The 16,158-nt window shown below is 36.0% G+C and overlaps 1 protein-coding gene across 11 annotated transcripts in view; it reads left to right on the top strand.

Moving 5' to 3' along the window:
• HNRNPC (heterogeneous nuclear ribonucleoprotein C) overlaps nucleotides 1–13,344 on the top strand; it is a 50,798-nt gene extending 37,454 nt beyond the window's left edge. For 8 of the 11 annotated variants that reach the window (XM_088797076.1, XM_088797081.1, XM_088797077.1 and 5 more), the window contains 4 exons: nucleotides 11,682–11,842; nucleotides 12,364–12,477; nucleotides 12,716–12,876; nucleotides 12,976–13,344. In XM_088797076.1, the coding sequence (XP_088653202.1) occupies nucleotides 11,682–11,842; nucleotides 12,364–12,477; nucleotides 12,716–12,876; nucleotides 12,976–13,059 (520 nt within the window). In that variant the 3' untranslated portion in view covers nucleotides 13,060–13,344. The remainder of the gene's footprint in view (nucleotides 1–11,681; nucleotides 11,843–12,363; nucleotides 12,478–12,715; nucleotides 12,877–12,975) is intronic. The other 3 variants (XM_088797079.1, XM_088797086.1, XM_088797080.1) reach the window with 1 other exon arrangement.
• The last annotated feature ends 2,814 nt before the right edge of the window (nucleotides 13,345–16,158 follow it).

The raw sequence follows: 16,158 nt of genomic DNA on the forward strand, positions 1-16,158 counted from the left end.
TATTAGTAAAGTTAATAGATTTCAGGTGTACAATTCTATAATACATCCTCTATATATATCATATTGTGTGTTCATCACCCAGAGTCAGTTCTCTTTCCATCACCATATATTTGATGAGTCTTATGTTTTCATACGCCTTCTTCTGAGAAGGAAACAATAAAGGATTGGATTCTGTGGCCTTAATGCTGCTGCCTCCACTGCTGTAAGGTTACTGATTTTCATTGGTTGGATGTTTAAGAACTGTTCAACTGCAGTCATTAAAGATCACCTTAGGTTGAAAGACTTTTTAGTGCAAATTTTTGCTATTGCCATCTTGTTCTTACAGAATTTGTTATTCTAATTTTTAAGCCCATTGCTAATATTGTAGGTGTGGAAGTTCTTAGATGAATTTAATATAAATTGTTGATGTGAAAATACCATTAATATCTGACACTGATGCACTGTCAACTGTTTCTAATATGCTGTAAACTCTGTCACAGATAGTTTATAATTACGAAAAGATTCTTTATAACACATTTTTTTTCTGGTAGGAAAATAAGCCCCATAGCAGCTTTTTCTTTTAGGATGAATATTCATGGAAGTCTATGTAGAAAACTAGGGCATTGTGTAAGTCACCTTTATATGCAAAACCTTATTTGTCAACAATGAAAGTCTGATATGCCTGTAAGATCCTGACAAAGATCTACTTCCGTTTGTGTCCTGTTGAGAATCTTGTTGCTTCTAGGAAAATTGTTGCTGGAGGAGTTCTTGCGAGAGGACTTTATTTGTGTGAGCAGTTCTTTTGAAATACTTTGCAATGATTTCTTTTTCAAGTTCTTAAACTAATTTCTATAATTTATTTCAAATATTTTCCACATTGATTTTCATTCATTTGCTTTTGAAATTATTGATCATTAGAAAGCTGTATAATTAATAGGTAGTACATTAAGTAAATATGCCAGCAAACCATGATTAGAATTAACAGGGGCTCCTATGTATCCTGCATTGTACAGGATTCTTACAAAAAGATGAAATGTGTTGCCCTTTGCTCCCCAGTTAAGATTTAAAGAGCCCCGTTTGGTTTCACAAAGGGCTGTATTTGAACTTTCCTTGATAATAAGTAGGAGGTTTTTAGGCAGGTAGGGTGAGGGTGCAGCTCCAATAAAGATTCCGTGTTGTGAATATCTCTGGTGTATTTGGGGAAACAGCCAGCTGCGATTAAAAAGAATGTTGGTTGTAAAGTGCTTTGTATGGCATATTAAGGAGTTGTGTCCTGTATGCAGAGATATCTTAGAAATAACCCAATGGCTAGAAAAGAAAATGGAGGGACAAAACGATGTAAGCAGTTACCACTGTAAATGTTAGAATAGTAGGGCAGACTGGTCTTGTGATTTATTTGCTTAAAGTTATGAAAGTAGGTGCTTTGTGGAGAGAGAAGTACGAGGGGTGATCAAAAATGGTGAATGTTTAAATGAAAATTTATTACAGTAAAAGACACATTGCCATTAATCCCTCTCAAAATACCCCCCTCTTTTTGAACACAGTTATCCCGTTCTTGTCTCTTTCTGAGGCAGTTCTGAAAGTCCTCTTTGTATCTTTGGCTGTGCTGTTGCACCTGCCTCCATGTCCTGAATTGATTCAAAACATTTACCTTTCATGGTCATTTTGACTTTGGGGAAGAACCAGAAGTCAAACTGTGTTAGAGCCGGTGAATAAGGTAGGTGAGGACACACCATAATTTTTTATTTGGCAGAAAGTGCCGTACCAGAAGCGATGTGTGACACACAGCCTTTCCATTGTGATCACAAAATACCGTGAATGCTGCTGTCAAGTGCCATCCAATGGAAAGGCAGGTATCTTCAATACCAGAAGTGGTGTGTCAAAACTTATGCCTCAAGGGGGGCTAGAGGAGCTGTCATCTTGCCTCCCTCCTTTTTTTCCATTTTTCTAATATTCCTGCGTAGCTCTGGACCTAAGAGATGGGTGTGGGTGGGTATGTATGTATTTATGTATGTATGTATGTGTGTACAAAGGGACAGTACATGAAATACTTACGTTTTGGAGAATTGGGTGAGACTACCTGCTTGGGAGGGCATGTGATTTCAGAGAACAAGAGGGTTCTTGGCTACTTGGAAAAGCTAAGAGAGATCGTTTTAGGTATCACCTAAAATGACCTTTTAGATATATAAGGAAATAATGTATTTGCCCAGAGTCCTTCTGTTGGTTGTATCTTTCTTGTGGGAATCTGATCATGTTATAGTTACCAGGAGGATTTTAGATGAGGACACAGATTAGTAAAAACACACTTTCAACATGAACTTGATATTTATTGGAGTTAAACTTTTGGCAATAATCTTTATTTTACTTAGGGTTGTTTTTTGGACTCTTGTTGAGTAGTTGAGAGTTTTTGAAGGGTAAATAATAAATATGCATTTATTTTGAACCCGGATCAGAGAACCTGCCATATGACTTTGAATTAAGTGGTATAGTGATTTTATTATCTAGTCCAAAAGGTAGTCTTTGCTGTTTTAAGAGGACATTCTCTCATCCCTTTTTAAAACATAGTTTTATTGAGATATAATTCACATACTATAAAATTCATTATAAAGTATACAATTTAATTTTTTATATTCAGAGTTGTACAGTCATGGCCATGATCTAATCTTAGAACATTCCATCACCTTATTAGCAGTCATTCCCTATTTTTTCCCCAGGCCCAGCAACCGCAAATCCACTTTCTATCTGTAGATTTGCCTATTCTGGACATTTCATATCAGTAGAATCACAGTCTGTGTCTTTTATGACTGATTTCTTCCGCTTAGAATATTTCACAGTTCATCCATGTTCTACTGTGTATTAGTGCTTCATTCCTTTTTACTGCTGAATTATGTCCCATAGAGTGGATATTAACCACATTTTTGTTATTCATCCGTTATTTGACATTTGAGATGTTTCCACCTTTTGAATAATGCTGTGAACATGTGTATATACGTTTTTGCATGGGCATATATATTCATTTCTCCTAGTATGTGCCTAGGAGTAGAGATGTGAGGTCTCACAAGAATTCTATGTTTAGCCTTCAGGAACTGCCAGACTGTCTTCCAGTGCAGCTATACCACTTTTACATTCCCATCAGACACGTATGAAGGTTCCAATCGCTCCACATCCTTGCCAGTATTTGTTTTATTATCTTTTTTATTTAAGCCATTCTAGTTAGAGGATTAGTAATTTTATGATGTCATTTTTGATTTACATTTTCTTAAAAGTATGATGTTGAACATTCATGTGCCCATTGGCTATTTGTTTATCTTTGGAGAAATATTCAGGTCCTTTGCCCATTTTTAGGTTTTTTTTTTGTCATTATTGAGGTGTAAGGCTTCTTCATATATTCTAGATATGTCTCTGGATATGGTATCTGATATGGACAGTTTTAAAGTTTTATTACTGGTCTCAGTTTTTTATAGTTTAACTATTCTGCTTTGTGATCATAGATATGTAACATCAATTTATACTAAGAACATTTGGCTGATTTGTAAGGATTATGGTTTTGTTATAGACTGAAAAAGTACAGAATTCTAGGCTTTCTTTGAAAATTATATATAGGCAGTAGATAGGTGTCTGTGGAAACAACAAACTAGAACAATGCTGTCCAAAAGAACTTTCTATAATGATATAAATATTCTGTATCTACACTGTCAGTATAGTAGACATTACCCACGTTTGACTGTTTAGCACTTGAAATGTGACTAGTGCAACTGAGAAACTGAATTTTTCAATGCAATTTAGCCACATGTCGCTAGTGACTCAGTTGGACAGTGCAGGCCTAGAATATGGCAAAGTTAGTCTTAATGGGGTGAATGCATTTTGAATAATGTTCAGTATGAGAATTGTAATGAATGCTCTTAAGGCAAGAAATTAGAGAACCTAGCAGTTTAGAACAAAGATGGCAAGGAATATTGAAAGACTTATCCAGGAAACTAATGTTATTTTTCAGGGAAAGAGAAGGTATGCTTTTGATAAATAGGATAAGATTTTATTTTGATACACTTTTAATAACTAACCCAAGGAACACAAAAAATAAAGTACCGAATAGAATTTAACTTTTCAGGCTAATAAACTTTTTTTCAGGACCTTTATTAATTTACAATGATCAATGTATTATTACTGTGAGATTAAGTGGAGTTTTGTGAGGGGAACAGATTACTAGGGTACAAAAATATAATAGAAATTCACCCATGGAAATTTGTGTTTGTGATTTCCTCACAGTAAGCATGACTTGTGATAGTCTGGTCACATCTGTTATAGGTGCAAGATCTGGTTTTTATTTTGTAATAAGTACTTGATAAACAATTCAATTTTGTGATACATTATTCAACTAACTTTTGTCTAATTTTCTTAAGGTAAAACTTCCACTAGTCTTTATACTAGAAAAAAGGCAGACTAGTCCTCCTGGTTTTCCAGCTATAAGGACAGGTTTGGTTGTTATCTGTTGTTAGTAATGTGATTTGTGATAAATTCTTTCCTAAAAGCCAGTTTAGGAAAGTCATTTATTTTCTCAACAAATATTTGTTAAGATCTTATTATGAGGCATTGTTGTATGTACCAGGGGTACTATAGTGAAAAATTACTTAAGAATAGATGGATGGGTTGAACACATACAGAGCATATTAAGGCATTGTGTATCTTTAGCTTTTGCTCAGAATGAGATGGGAAATCATTGAAGATTTTTGAGCATAGGAGTGAGGATCTTAATTGTATTTTAACAAGGTTACTTACTTTGAGAATAGAAAAGTGGTTGATGAAATTATCCAGATGGGTAAATCGTTTGTGGGGGGACCAGGGAAGCGGGAGTGGTGAGAAGTGGTTGAATTTTGAAGTTAATTAGAGACAGATTTGCTTTCAGATCAATGTGAAGCCCAAGAGAGAAATCAAAGAAGTCACCAAAGTTTTGATCTGGACAATTAGAGACTTGAAATTTACAGACACTGATAAGGGAAGAACCTAAGAGGAACTAGGGTGAATCATTGTGGGCATGCTAATTTAAGCTCCTTATTAGACATCTACTTTGAGAGATGTTAAGTAGGCAGTTGTTTCTGCTCATAGGTCATCAAATTCTGATACTAGATGAGTGGAGATAAAAATAGAGATCCTTGGAGCATGACTACTTTTAAAGGATGGCGAGGTGAGGAATGGGCAGAGATGATTGAGATGCCACCAAGAAAAAAATTGGAGAAAAGCCAGAAGTGTGAAGTGTCCTGGAAGCTGTGTGAATATATGTCAAAAGAGTAGAGGGATGAATTGACAAGCCTTGGTAATTTAAATTAAAGTTTAGAAGTGTCTGAACTTGATTTAGCAACATGGAGAACATTGGTGGCTTTGGCAAGTGTAGGTTTGGTAATGGTGGGGGCAGAAACTTGACAAGGAGATTCAAGAGAAGAGAATGGAAAGATAGAAATTGGAGACAGTATAGAAAACTTTTTTCCATACAATAAGATTTACGCTTTTGGTGTACAATTTTGACATGCATAGCCATGTACCTACCCGTACAATTAAGATACAAATAGTTCCATATCTCCCAAAATTTAATCAAGAAGTTCCTTTGTTGAAGTCAACTTCTCCCTCCACCCTATCCCCTGGCAACTAAAAATCTGTTTTCTCAGCACCTTAAAAAATTTTTTATTGTAAGTGAAACGAGAGAAATGGACGCTTCTGACCTGGCTTGATGAACATATGAGAATATAGGAATGAATGATATTACATGTTCTTAATGTATATTCTTCATAAATACTCTTTTATGATTTTTTTTTTTAAATAAAAATTGGTCCACAGTAACAGTTTAAGACATTATCTTCAGAAAAGATCCAAAGTTGACATTTGGGAGGATGTATGTTGAGAACATTGTGACAAATCATTAGTGTTATAAATCTTTGGAAATTGAGGAGTTTGGAAGAGATTATCACCTGAATGGAAAGCTTTATGAACAGAAGCAAAGCCAGGAATTAAAAATTATGCTTCTTAACATAGTCTTGGATCCAGTTCCCTTTCTGAAAGGATTGATCTAGGACTTAAAGCACCTTGCATATTACCACCCAGATTATTTTTTGTTTTAGAAAATTTTGGGGTGAATTGTTGCCAATGAAACAATTGGAAGTTTGTTTCTTGTTAACATAGCTCTCCAATGAATCTACCATTTACATTTTTTTTCCCCTTTCTTGTAAAGCTGTTCTAAAAATAAATTTTCAACCCAAAGTCTCTTTGAATTTGCAAAAATAACCCCTCAGTACTAATACCAACAATTCTTGGCTGAAAGAAGATTGCGGAACTAATTGGTAATTGGCACCTTTGGTTCTACATCTACAGGAGCTATTGATTCCTGCTCTTTTAATCTTTGTTCTTGGGAAAGGTTCTTAAAGCTACCAAGGGTAGTAATAACCCGTTTCCATATTTTTTTTTTAGTTACAAAGTTGTTTTTGCTTTATAATTTAATAGTTTGAGTGCCCGTGTATATTGAATAATCCTGAATATCATGCTGGTTTATTTAGTTCCCCTTATCATTTAGTAAGTAATAAAAAAGAGCAGTGCTTGCTGTTTTCAATTTTAAGTGTCATACAGATAATCTGTAGCCTTAATGGACCATTGGATAAAGGCAACAGGAAGAAAATTAAGGACCATAAAGTGCGACTATGCAAATTTACCTTGGGATTTGGCACTCTCCATAAATTACATTAGCAAAACAAGTGTAAATTAACAGTTGTATCCAGTTTGGCTTCCCCCAGACTCACCATGGCAGCATGTTTGTGAAGGAGTTACCCCCAAATAACATTTAGAGACAAACACAATTTATACAAATTAAACCAGATGATTTATTTTTAAGCACCAAAACAAGAATTCCAACTATATCATGAAAATGGGGGTTTTGTGGCACTTTTTGGATGAGTTTCATATTTATATTTTGATGTAAATATGAATTCAACATGTTACATTGTCATGTTGGCACATTTTTTTCTTACATAATTAAAGCAAAGGCAGTAGTTGTAAAATAAAGATTTGAAATTTAACGAAATACTATAAAAATTACATTAGGGTGAACTCTGAAATTTGGGGCCTATTAATAACTTTTTTTATGTTAAAATGAATTTTGTATTATCCTTAATACATTTAAGATAATTTCATTGTGTTAATTACCACATTAAAAGAGATGACAAGATTTAAAAAGTCTACTGAGGGGTTGTACCACCTATATACTTCAATGGAAAGTGAAAATGTTTTGGTAGTTTCAAAAAAGATTGGAAAATAGTTACCTAAATCATCCAAACATGGTTTTACAGAAGCTTTTATAAAGACCGAGAAAGAAATATCCAGAAATACATTTTGTATTGTTGAAACATACCAGGTGTTGAAGGCCTTAATTCTTGAACAGTTTTAGAAATTCTGGTATTCATGAATATCATTAGCTGATATTCTGCTCATGCAATATAACTGCTTAGCTTCAATCCACACAAGGCCAAAGATAGACAAATAAAGTTCTTTTCTACAAAATACAGAAGAATATTACATAAGGTGTGTTCTGAAGGTTTATTCTGGGTGATAATGTTAGGAAACCTATAGTTGAAGTTGTAGATTGTCACCAGTTGGAGCACACTGGCAGGAACCAAACTTTTATAAAACAATTATAGTAGCAGATCTTCACTCAGTGCTTTGGTTTAATTTAAACTCAAGTGAATTGTTAGTACGCTGGTTTCATCTACAGGTAGTCCTGGTGGCTACAGAATTTGGGGCAGGGCTCTGTCTTCATTTGGGGGTTTATTATAAATGAATGGAGCTGGGTTGGAAAGACGTGCTCTTTTGGCTCTTAAAATTCATATTTTTTACAATTGTGTCACATTGTTTTCCATGGTTCTCTGTGTATATGTCTCACAAACTACATTTTACTGATTTATTCATTGGGATCTTGTTTATCTTTCTTAAAATCAGTTTGTGTAACATGGGTTTGTACCAGTTTTTCTCTGCACCTTTCTAAATATAAAGCACGTTTCTCAGAAATGAGCACATAGTATTCTAGATTTGGTCCTGATTAGCTCATATAGAAGGGTATATCCTTTTGTTTCTGGATCAGTGCTTATTAACTTTTTGTGAATGAGTGCATTCACAGAATTTTAGCAATTTCAGGGATTTCAGACATTCTAAAGCTCAAATATCAGGCTGGAAAATAAGCTCCTTTTCTAGGAAAATCAAAGGCAAGCCGGAATAAAATTCATCTTGAAAATTTTCCATTGTAGATAAAAAAGAACGAAGCGAAATAAGATGATACCTCCTAACACTTTAATGAAATTATAATGGGATTGCATGTGTAAGCCGAATTTGATAAAATTATTCGGGGGGGAAGTAATCTTACTAGATTGCTCTCACCTACAAGTTATTTCATGTTGTGCTGTTTACTTTTTGTGGGCAACAATATCTGACAACTAGTCGGTTTCCTGAATTACCTATTTGATAATATGCTTAAAATTATTTTTAATATCAAATTTTTAATACAGGGAACATCTATTGTACATTAAATAAATGAATTCAGAAGAATACATATTTTTCCTAATGTATTCTAATTGTTTCTACTTTGGTAATGATTATTAGACTCTATTTTTGAGACCCAACAAAGATCATTATGTTGCATCTAATCATTTAAGAAGCTTGCCTTTGAAAACCTTTATTTTTAAAAAATGCCTTGTGATGCTTATGTTTTAGCTTGGAGATTAATAGAGGTCCTTCGTCTTATCTGTTGAGATTATTAGCTAATGTGTGTTCAGAAATGTTTTAATTTCTTTAAAATGGTATTCTTTTTAATGGTATTTTAATTACCTTTATTCTGACTAGATTTTATTATCAACACTTAGTGTCCAGATTTCTGATTTAGGGTGCAGTCATCATTCTTTCAGTCTTAAGTGTTTGTTCCTTTGGTTATAATGAAACTTTCATGAAGATTTTTAGTGACTTGGGCTTCATCAGTTTATCGGTATTATTTTTTTTTTAAAAGATTTTTATTGGGGAAGGGGAACAGGACTTTATTGAGGAACAGTGTGTACTTCCAGGACGTTTTTCCAAGTCAAGTTGTTGTCCTTTCAATCTTAGTTGTGGAGGGCGCAGCTCAGCTCCAGGTCCAGTTGCCGTTGCTCGTTGCAGGGGGCGCTGCCCACCATTCCCTGCAGGACTCGAGGAATTGAACTGACAACCTTGTAGTTGAGAGCCTGTGCTCCAACAAACAGCCATCCGGGAGGCAGCTCAGCTCAAGGTGCCCTGTTCAATCTTAGTTGCAGGGGGCGGAGCCCACCATCCCTTGTGGGACTCCAGGAGTTGAACCGGCAACCTTGTGGTGGAGAGCCCAGTGGCCCATGTGGAAATCGAACCGGCAGCCTTTGGAGTTAGGAGCATGGAGCTCTAACCACCTGAGCCACCGGGCCGGCCCTTATGTTTTGTTTTATATATTTTGTTATACCAGGTCTTATAGTAAAATAAGACTGGGCTTATATTAATTTTTGCTTCAAAAGATGCATTAGAGCAGATTGTCTGGCTAGGTCTTTATTTTCAGGGAAACACGGTAGCTGATTCTTGAAGCTGTCATACTGAGATTCCAATTTCCTATCCCTTGTTATCACAATAGGTGTGCTTTTTCTCGTAACAACCATGCGCTTGGGCATTTTTCAAGGAAAGATCAACTGAAACTTCTTTGAAGGAATCTTTGTGAGTTTTTTGAGAGTCCATTTTTGCTTGAGCAGCAGTTAAGTTCTATGGCACTAAACGCCCTTTAGGATTACCAGTTGATCTTTTTAAATATATTTTTCTTCCAAGAACTAGAGCATTTGACTCCCATTTGTGTTTGTGGGGTCATTGCACAGATTCAAAACAAAGTGCATTTCTTGCCTCATTTTCATCATGACTATTTACCTGGGTCAAATTAAATAGTAGGGTTCAAAAGGAAATTCCAGTACCATGAAATACAGGAAACCTGGAAGGACTAGCTCATTGGTTTGGGTATTGGTGCCAGTCAGAGCTAGTGGGTTGGAAGGTAAGTTAGATCTCTGTTGGGGCATGAGCTGTTTCATGCCCAAAGATACGGGTAACTCATTTTTCATTTACCTCCAGAAATAATTTTATATGTATCTTCATGAACAAAGGAGAATAGTTTCTGAACGCTGATATTTCATAGTATCTGAATCATTATACTTAGGAAACTTATTTCCTGGACTCAAACTTAAAAGTGTTCCTTATTGTGGCTTAAAACAAGGACATAATATGAGCACTTTACTGTTATCACATCGTTGATTCTTTGGCACATGACAAATCAATTATTGTGTTTTAAGAGGGAAGGTGGTGGGTGGTCAACGACTAAAAACTGCTAAGTGAAGACTAGTAAGTCATTCCCCCACTTGTTTAGCAGTGTATCTATGCTCTTAGGAAAGAAAGGAAAATGTTGCTGCCATAGTAGGAAAAGACAAGATATGATCTTGTTAAAATAGGATGGAAACAGTTTTGGTTAAGTTGGGTTGAGTAGAATGATTTTTATGAGAGCCTGTAAAATCAGTGTTTTCATTGTCAGGAGGGTTGGGGATAATGTTATATAGAAGATTAGCCAGTAATAAGATATATAAGGAGACTCAACATCATATTATATATGAATTATAAAATTTCAATGTGTAATACATTACATTTGTTCCTTAAATCCTTTGAAGTTAGAGCAGTAGTTGGTGGGTTTATTAATAGAAGAATACCTGGTTCTTGGAGTTAAGTTAGTTGCTACAAAGGTGCAGAGGTAGAATTATAAGTTGTTATTTTCCCCTGCTGGGGTGACTTACCATCTTAGGCTGCTGCCAAGAGACTTTCTAGAACTGATGTCCATGTAAGAAGTTTTTGTTATTTTGAATTTTCAGAGAATACCATCACTTTGTCTCTTTAGTAATCACTGGATACTTATCCAATGAATGGAAGCGGCAGTTGAGCAACCAGTGATTTTTGAGAGCTATATGTGTGCTGGGTAGTGAGTTTACACAGTAGTGAATCGTGAACAAAATAGACAATATTCTCTGCCCTGTTGGAGCTCTGAGTGGAGCTTATGCTTAAATGTTAGAATTGGTAGTGTTATTTTACACCCGGCTAATACATATGAAATGGTTGTTTTTGCAGGCCCAAAATGGTTGGCGAGTTTATATGGTTCAACCTAATATCATTAGTAGTGATGATTTTGTATGCTTCTGTGGGTGAAAAAGATCAGGGATTTAGCTAAAAATAAATACGTACCTCTGTTTGCAGACCCAGTTAAATGCAGTCCCTTTTTGAGTACTGTCTTTGGTTTATATAAATTGTTCATTGTAGCATATATATGAAAAGAATAAGGTCAAGCTAAAGGCCATTCATTATTTTAAAAATGCTTTATTAATACTGCCATAGTTCAGAGGAACCTTTTAAGGCCAACCAGCAATATCATTGGATATATTTGTGTATATGTATGTACTATTTCCTTAAAGAAAAGTACCTATGGTGTTAAAAATTTCAAAAAGGATAAGTTTTTATTAGCCTTTTGAATTAAATTAGCAAAAAAGAAATGATTGAGAGACAGTGGAAATTAATTTATTATTTTGTAAGGTCATTGTTTGGATCTTGCTGACTTAGGTTTCGTGGTAAAGGAATCCTGTTTTCCATTTCCCCGATAGGATGTACAGTTACCCAGCACGTGTTCCTCCTCCTCCTCCTATTGCTCGGGCTGTGGTGCCCTCCAAACGCCAGCGTGTCTCAGGAAACACCTCACGGAGGGGCAAAAGTGGCTTCAATTCTAAGAGTGGACAGCGAGGATCTTCTTCCAAGTCTGGAAAGTGTATGTATTATTATTACAGCTTTGTGATTCTGCTATTTCTTGTGTGTCGAAATAGGGGAATTAATGCAGTTAATAGTGTTCCGTTTTTGTACAAATGCCTCTGCATAATCAAAATAATGAAAGAGAAGATAGTGATTGAGGGACCAACTCGAGACTGCCTTCTATCCTCAGTAATTTGAATAAAGTTATCAGACTTTAGAGAGTCGAGGCACCTGTTCAGTTTATGAAATATGGAAGCCAGTAAAACTGTACAGAAAATACTTTAAAAAGGAATCGAGGTCTTTATCTGGCCTACAAAAGTCAGAATCTACTGCTAAGGGAGTAGGCACATGAGCTGCAGTTTTCAGCTACCAACAAAAAGATTGAAGGTGCCCATTATTGTGACCGTCTGATACTGGCCCCGTTTCCCCCCCCAAGGGGCTCCTGTTGCCTACGGGTGTATAGTCTAGTGGGACTGTGTTTGATAACTGGTAGCTTCTGGTACATTTGATGCTCATCCAGGGTTTTGTTTATATTAAAAGTGAAAGGAGATGACCTTCAGACCATTAAGAAGGAATTGACCCAGATAAAACAAAAAGTGGATTCTCTACTGGAAAGCCTGGAAAAAATTGAAAAGGAACAGAGCAAACAAGGAGGTAAATGGGTCTGCTGCTTGTTTTGTGTAGAGTTGGGTTAGTTACCTAAGATAGTTGAAAATACTGGTTGGAACAGTGGGATATAAAGGAATTGAATGTGAACCTTGGGGAGTCTGAATTGGGAAGGGCACCTGTGGGAGGATTTAGACTTGTGCTGCACTTCTGAGTGTTAGAGGGGATTGTCTACGTCCCGTGGACATTACGTGCCCCTAGACAGACTTGTCCTTCTCATCCCCAGTAGAGATGAAGAATGATAAGTCAGAAGAGGAGCAGAGCAGCAGCTCCCTGAAGAAAGATGAGACTAATGTGAAGATGGAGTCTGAGGGGGGTGCAGATGACTCTGCTGAGGAGGGGGACCTACTGGATGATGATGATAATGAAGATCGGGGGGATGACCAGGTGAAAACCACGGGAAAGGAGAGAAAGAGGTGGTGGAGGGGGGAGCAGGGACACATGGAGTGCCTCTAACTCCATCCTGTTTGTGTCTGTTTCTCACAGCTGGAGTTGATCAAGGATGATGAAAAAGAGGCTGAGGAAGGAGAGGATGACAGAGACAGCGCCAATGGCGAGGATGACTCTTAAGCACATAGTGGGGTTTAGGAATCTTGTCCCATTATTTCTTTACCTAGGCGCTTGTCTAAGATCAAAATTTTCACCAGATCCTCTCCCCTAGTATCTTCAGCACATGCTCACTGTTACCCCATCCTGGCCCTTCCCACGTTCATTCATTCATACTGCCTTGCGCCTAGTCCCATTCTCACTTCCTTTGATGCTCCCAGTAGTTATGTTAAGTCTTACCCTGTAATTTTTGCTTTTAATTTTGATACCTCTTTATGACTTAACAATAAAAAGGATGTATGGTTTTTATCAACTGTCTCCAAAATAATCTGTTGTTATGCAGGGAGTACAGTTCTTTCCATTCATACATAAGTTCAGTAGTTAGTTGCTTCCCTACCTGCAAAGTCAGTCTCATTAGTTGAGTAGCACCTGAGAGCAGCTTTGAGTTAGAGGTATGTGTGTTATACCCCACATGAGCGTGCTGTGTGGGGCTGTTCAACACAAATGTAACAATGTATTTTTGTGAACGAGAGTTGGCATGTCAAATGCATCCTCTAGGAAAATAATTAGTGTAATAGTCTTAAGATTTGTTTTCTAAAGTTGATACTGTGGGTTATTTTTGTGAACAGCCTGATGTTTGGGACCTTTTTTCTCAAAATAAACACGTCCTTATTAAACCAGGAATTTGAAGGAAAAAAAACCTGGTTTTTTATTTTTGTATTTTATAAGTGTTTATTTCAAATTCTTTGTTTCACAGCGGCTTCTACAAAACCTCTAGAATGTACTAGATATTTTTCTTTGAGTCATAATCATTATGCATCCCAACATACAATACACTACTCAAATTATATTCCATTGGGGGTGGGTGTTGCATTAAGGAGACAAGTAACTGATGTGGAGTAGAGTCTTGAAAAACGGCTTTTATGTCCTAATTTAAAAACTTGGGAAATACATTAAGCCCTTTTATCAATCCTTTGTGGTCCACTTGGCACCCATTTTTTGAGATTTTCGTTGTGTGCTAAATTCATCCTTAAATAGAAGAGGCTCAGACATGTCAAGATTTTAGGAAAAGTGAAGCACCTGGAGAATGAAACCTGTATTCTTTCATTTTGTCCTTATAATTGCTATTTATAGCTCTAGTTACCTTGTGGATTCTGAGTCTGTGCCTCAGTGTTACTGAAAATAGAAAAGTTTTCTTTTCTGGTTTTCTATAGTCTGCTTTCCTAGGTAATTGAGAACATAGTGAAGGTTAAGTATGTTACCTTCAGGTCAATCCATATCAACTAATTTTTGCACCACCACTGCTCCCAACTTGATTAATTGCAATGATTTTTAGGCATGGTACTAGTTATTAGCACCCAAATTCTAAGGACAGATTTATTAAACAGCTTTCAGATTTGGGATGACTTGCCTCGTCCTGAAAGGTCCAATCTATTTATGATTTATACTTCAGTTTTTTTTCAGTAGAGCAGGACAAAAAACATGGTTTAGTTTGGCTGTTATTCATTCACACAAACCTTGGATTCCCTGGAAAGTTGTTGTTTAATAGCTGGCAGCAAAGGCGTTTATATCCAACCTACAATGGGCAGAAGTCATGTCCAATTTATAAGGATCTCATAAGTCATCTTTTATAACAGGTGACAAAACAGAATAGAAAGAGGCCGAACTATGGACTACGCTTGGATCTCAGATCCACAGTCTAAAAGTAGCTTCTCTGTGTTAATTTGATCAAAAATACTTCTACCCACTCTGTTTTCTAATCATGTGATTTCATGTTACAGAGTCACTTTAAGCATGTAACTCATGACAAGAAAGAAACTTGATTCTATGAAGGGTCAAAGTTCTAAGATGCTATTAAGATTATGTTAGCCACCAGTATGTACAAGATACTGGACCAATTAGTCTAGGCATGAAGGTGTCTACTTTTAATTCCATATGAAACTGTTTTGAAAGAAATTGAGGAAAAACCCTTTTTAATAATTAGAGAAATGATCATGTACTCTTAGAAAATCTACACACCTACACACACTGGATTATTGATAAAATACCAAAATGTCTTTAGTTTGTCTTATGGGAAAGTGTCGCTTTACATTCTAGATCTCAGACTACTATGATAAATGTCCTCATGTAACTAAGAATATTCTAGGTTTATATAATCACATGTTTACTCTTTTAATACTTTTAAATTCAGGCTCCTGAGTGATAACTAGCAGAGTAAAGGAAACATGATTAAAGTCACGTTTACAAATCTGATCAAATGCAGATGTTACAGACTTAAAAAAAGAGGCTAGTGTTCTTAAAGACCATTTATTAGTAGGCTTATAGTCACTGTTACATTACCCTGGGCCCCTGGAAATGAGATAGGAGTAGGTTCAATAAAAATTATAGAGGCAGAGCAGTAGGTTTGGCAGTGAGGGTAAGGGTGAAAGGCTTGATAGTTTTAGAGTAAGCTAATGAGTGTTTAAAGGGAATTCTGGGTAACGTGACAATCCCATTGACAGGGACCTTATCCTCACTATTTGTGACAGCTCTAAGACCAAGTGAAAAATGGTGATGCATTTTGGGGGTGTAAAATTCAGAATAAAGCTTTTCTCAATTTGCCATGAAATCTAAGAAAATTGCCTGGAATCTTTTAAGAATACAGTTTCCAGGCCAAGGTTGAAAAGCAAGAGAGAAGGCAAATGATTTAAAAAGGAATTCCTTTGAAACGTTTCTTTTTGATGCTACATCATTTTTCATTGGGAAACTTAACTGTTCTTTGGAGCTCTGGCTAGGGTACTTTCTAATTTGCTGCTAACTTAAAAGTTGTCAGGTTGAAGTGGATGATAGATTTGGAATGCTTGAAAAGAGGTTCCCAGGAGATTTCAGTTCAGATGTTACCCCAACATGAATCTTGCAAAGATTTAAGATTAGTGCTAGTCAGTGCCTGTTTTAAAGACTCTACAGAGGGATCTAGGTGTAACAGAAAAGGAAAATAATGCAAACAGAAACAACAAGATTATGGTAAACTGTAAGGGAATAAACAAGTCAAATGAGGATTGAGAATGTAATGGAAGGAGTAGAAAAAAAATAACCATCATTCAAGTCATAAAGTAGCCATAAAATATCAATGAAGGAATGTAC

The sequence above is a fragment of the Rhinolophus sinicus genome, chromosome 3 (assembly GCF_057876585.1).
Source record: "Rhinolophus sinicus isolate RSI-liver-muscle chromosome 3, RSI-T2T, whole genome shotgun sequence".
NCBI classification, from domain to species: domain Eukaryota; kingdom Metazoa; phylum Chordata; class Mammalia; order Chiroptera; family Rhinolophidae; genus Rhinolophus; species Rhinolophus sinicus.